This window comes from Anoplophora glabripennis, unplaced genomic scaffold (assembly GCF_000390285.2).
Source record: "Anoplophora glabripennis isolate ALB-LARVAE unplaced genomic scaffold, Agla_2.0 scaffold529, whole genome shotgun sequence".
Classification (NCBI taxonomy): domain Eukaryota; kingdom Metazoa; phylum Arthropoda; class Insecta; order Coleoptera; family Cerambycidae; genus Anoplophora; species Anoplophora glabripennis.
Window position 1 is genome coordinate 1 of NW_019416645.1, and position 4877 is coordinate 4877.

At 40.7% G+C, this 4877-nt stretch overlaps 1 protein-coding gene across 2 annotated transcripts in view; it reads right to left on the reverse strand.

Moving 5' to 3' along the window:
- Positions 1-246: 246 nt before the first annotated feature.
- The window catches only part of LOC108909647 (flotillin-2), a 309055-nt gene continuing 304424 nt past the window's right edge, over positions 247-4877 (reverse strand). For both annotated transcript variants that reach the window (XM_018714036.1, XM_018714037.2), the window contains 5 exons: positions 3814-4046; positions 3627-3746; positions 2934-3148; positions 2693-2876; positions 247-2635 (listed from right to left, as the gene is read on the reverse strand). In XM_018714036.1, the coding sequence (XP_018569552.1) occupies positions 2444-2635; positions 2693-2876; positions 2934-3148; positions 3627-3746; positions 3814-4046 (944 nt within the window). In that variant the 3' untranslated portion in view covers positions 247-2443. The remainder of the gene's footprint in view (positions 2636-2692; positions 2877-2933; positions 3149-3626; positions 3747-3813; positions 4047-4877) is intronic.

Here is a 4877-nt window from a genome sequence, read left to right on the forward strand (position 1 = left end):
TAATTCTAGTTAATTTTCATGTTTTAGACCTAGACCAATTTCAGAGGGGTTTAACAGTGCATGTGCAAATGTGTTTTTTAAACCCCGTTCGCTAGTTACATTATTTTATTTTCCATTACTATCTTCCCGATTCATGTTTCATACAAGACGATCAAATTGTATTTTGTACATATTACGAAATAAGGGTAATTCAAATAGAAATTCATTTAAATCTTGCCTAAGTTGTTGACGAATAATGAGACCAAATAATTTGCGTATGCATTTATTAAAATAATCATTCACACGTGGGTATAATAGAACAAATTTCACATCTATGATACATGTTAGCGGAGAGAGAGAGAGAGAGTTGGAAATATGAACACGTGGACGACATTTGGTGGCACTAAAGCGACGCGATGTCCGAGCCTACTACGTATTTCTCAATGAATATTGCGCCTGAGGTATGCTCATGACCACTTCTTCCAAATGGCGTCCACAGATATACAATTACAGCGGAGAACACATCTACGCGATCACGATCGAGATGGCGATGCGACCGCGATTGTATTCGTCTTTAATAAACAAAAGAGACCGCACACAACTTATTGCGACTTTTTGGCGTTCACAAAACGGCATTAGTTGAAATAATAAATTTATATTAATTTTCTAATTTTATTACATTACGTGATTAATCTAATTCGTTTATTGAGTAGCGGTTCTTCATCCAACAATGCGCTAAGTAGTACTGTACTTCCGCCGTAGCGCGAGTGTGTTCTCTGACAAAGGCGATTACGATCGCGACCACCATTGCTGCCACGGTCTTGATCTCGTACATGTGTTATCCGCTTATGGGAGTTACATCAGTCGATAACGCGGATTATTGCCTTTTTTCACAAAAAAAAATCACATATGGGGTAACGAAGATAATTTGCTGTACCACTGGAGTGTTGGCTTGCTTAAATTAAAAAAAATTAACGTTGCTTCAAACGAAGCATCTTAAATTAGTTTAATTTTTTTTTCCAAGTAATAAAATAAATCACGTAAATGTATTAATTTGCGCTGTTTTTTTTTCTATCATGTTATAGCAAAAAATTAACCACGTCACCCCGATGCAAAAGCCTGTACGTTGCATATTTTATGTAACTCCAACATCATCGAAGGCGGTCGCAAAACACACGGAAATTTGATCATCCTTTGCAAAAATCAAAAAAAAAAAGGGAAAGAAATTAACCGACACACTGAAATGTTATCTTGTGACCGCCCTGTACAGTAAAACAGCAACGGCCAAATAAATTAAGAAATCAGAAGTGGGACGAAACGCGAAAGTGGGAGCAGCGAGACGCTGGGAATGGTCGGAATACGAAGACATTTGGGAATCGTTCTTAACTTAATTGGCCGTCGGAATAAAAGAAATTACACTACAGATAAAAAATGTTTCACAAACAATGATAAAATGTTAACATCGGTACCGGCCGAGTTGCTAACTCGTCCGGTACACCAAAATACAAAAGAAACCCGTATAAATCTTTCTTCAATGCGCACGACATACATATTTTAAAGGATTTACACGTTAAAAGACATAACTCAATTTGCACAACATTTTATAACAAATCGAAAAGCGGCGTTCTGTTACGATCCGTGAGGAATTAATTTGTTCGAAAATGGTATGGCTCGTTTGGCAAAACGATGACTAGACTACGAATTTAAAAGTACCGTCGAGACTAGGTCACACAAAATCGGCTTGCACAAATATTTACTTTTTTTTTTAGAAAAGCAAATGCGCCGCATTCTCGCAAGGGTCCCGTAACAGAACACGACTTCGTAGCTACTTTATAAAAAAGACTAATTGGTTGGTGTTCTCTATCAACGAAAACGAAAAGGGGAACTTGGGAGTAGAAAAATACATTAAATATCTTTTGAGGTCTATACCCTTGGGTTCGTTCTACTGGGCGTCAACAGATTTTCATTTTTTTTTTTTTTTTTTTTACAGTAAATAGTAAATCTGTGACGTTACGCGCAACACATAATGAACACCACACGGTTATCGCAGATCTTACTAAATGAACTTTAGGGAGAAGGGATCCAGTTTTAAATGAATTAGGGGGGGGGGGGGGGGGGGCGATGAAACCTTCTGGGACACTCGGAACTAATAATTCGTACAAAAATATGGGAATCTGAATAGTTTTTAAGATTTGCTAGTTTATTTTAATTTAGACCTGAGAACATCTTTCCAATCCCGGGAAAATCCATAAACGTGCCTTGAAGTCCGCACTAGTGCAAAATTAAACCGAAAATTGGGGCCCACAGCAATTTAAAATTAACTAATTAACAGCGATACACGGGCTAAAAATCCATAATATCAAATATATAATACAATATGTAATAATGTTATTAGAGGTGCTAGTCTCGTTCCTCGTTAACAACACAAAATTTTGCAAGAGCCCGGGAGGAATCGGGTCAGGAATTACGAAACGGCAGCTGATTTGGCCCCAGGGATTCTACCGAGAACCTTGGAAAGATCTACTCCTGTTAAGGCATTGACGGCTGGCGGTATCTGTCCCACTAATCGGGATATCTCTGCGGTCGTATTGTCCTGACCGCCTATCAGCACGATCTCGTCCGTCTTAGCAAGGGGCGCTGCCACTTCGGCCGCAATCTGAAAGAACATATTTTTATTATCTGAACCAAAGTGTCGTCGAAATGTTGGTCTTACCTTTGGAAGAGCCTCCAGAACGATGGCCATAATGGCAGCATCCCCGTACTGCTTGTAGACGGCGGCTTTCTGCCTCATCCTCTCTGCATCCGCTTTGCCAATGCTGCCGATCGCCGAGGCTTCGGCCGTGCCTATCATTTTGATTTTCTCGCTCTCCGCCTGAGCGTTCTTCACCGTCTGGGTCCTGAAACAGAAGGAATATTAATGATCTCGGCTGAATATCTCGCTTTTTCAGACTCACCTCTTTCCTTCAGCGATGACTTCCAGCCGGTAGCTTTCGGCCTCGGCGGGCAACCTCACCGTGGCGTTCAGTTCCCCTTCCTTCCTCTTGACCTCCTGCTCTTCTATTTCTATTTGCTTCTTCCGCTCGACCACCTCGATTTGGATCTCCTCGTTCCGAATTTTCTGTCGGATCTTCGCCGCTTGCAGTTCGTAGGCCAGCTGTGCTTGTGCTTTCTGAAAGAGACGATGCCATTAAAAAAAACGGCTTCTGATGATGTGGGATTCACTACGCTGAATATAAAAGTGATTTCGTATCGAACTAAACAATTTAAGTGATTCACAGAAATTGTCGCTGGTGTATTACCGGTAGCGGCCTGTAGAATGTGGAAACAAATAATTATCCAAGACAAATTTTGGTAAATTTAATACGAGGAATAAAAAAGTTTTGAAAAAAACCCAGTTGAAATGCAAAAAATTATGTATTTTAATTTTAATAAATAAATATTTTACGTTTTTCCAATATAAATACAAAAATTACCATTAAACGCTACATTGTACAAATTACACCTATGTTATGGAGGTTGCGGAATGTTAATATAAAAAAAATCACGAAACTGATCATTATTTACCACTTTGGCGCTGATTCAAATCGAAAACAACAAAAATTAAGGAGTTATTAAAGAAAAACAAATATTAGTGACAGTAAACTTACGGCAGTGTTGATTTCTTGATCGAAATTAGCTTTCTGTAGCTTGAACATCCTGGAATTGTCCTCGATTTTCGTATCGGTCGCATATTTGATGTCCATCGCGGATTTCTGGCATTCCGCTTCCTGAAAAAAATGAAAGTATCATTCGATTTTAAATTTATCAGACAAGGAAATTTCCCGGGGTACTCACCCTGATCCCGGCGTCCCGATTGGCCTCTGCCACCCCGGCGTCGGCGTCCCTCTTCACCATGGCCGTCTGCGCCTTGCCGAGTGACGCGAGGTACTGCACCTCGTCATAGACGTCCTTGATGGTGAACGAGAGGATTTCGATGCCCATGCGGCCCACATCGGGGGCCGCCACCTCCCGCACGAGCGCCGCAAACTGGTCCCTGTCGCGATACACCTCTTCTACTGTAAGAGTTCCTGCGGAAAGGAGATGGGTTGGAATTAGTTAGAGATTTTGTTGTCGCAACACTGAGCTGGAGAAAAGCAAAAAAATACAAAATATTTGCAGAAGCTGAATCTTGTTAAAGAACAGAATATTTTTTACGAGAAAATTTGCGGTATGGTCATCATAATCATAAAATAGGCGATATCAGACTCTGACCAATTTTGATTTTTTTAATTAAGAAATCCCCTTGAATCTTCAACCTTTTCTATTTTTAATCAGATACCACTGCATTTAGCAGGTTTAGATCAAATAAAGTAATCAAATAAAAAATAAAAACAAATACTGTAATAAAATGTAGCTGTTAGACAGTCGTATTTTGAGCATAAACAAATGTACACCAGCTGTTTCATGCAAAACTCCCTGGAAAAAGTCCGGTGAAAAATTTCGGGAAAAAACTCCGAGAGAAGTCCGGGTAAAGAGTTAGGGAAACAGGTCCGAAGAAAAAGTTCAGAGGAAAACCGTAAAAAAGTCCGGCTAAAAAGTCCGGGGAAAAAAATCCGGGAAAAAAGTCCTGGAAAAAGCTCGGGGAAAAGTCCGGGGGAAAATCCGGAGAAAAGTCCGGGGAAAAGTCCGGAAGGAAAGTCCGGGGAAAATTCCGGGGAAAAAATCCGGGGAAAAGTCCGGGGGAAAATCCGGAGAAAAGTCCGGGGAAAAGTCCGGAAAAAAAGTCCGGGGAAAATTCCGGGGAAAAGTCCGGGGAAAAGACCGGGGAAAAAGTCCGGGGAAAAGTCCGGGGAAAAAAATCCGGGGGAAAATCCGGAGAAAAGTCCGGGGAAAAGTCCGGAAGGAAAGTCCGGGGAAAA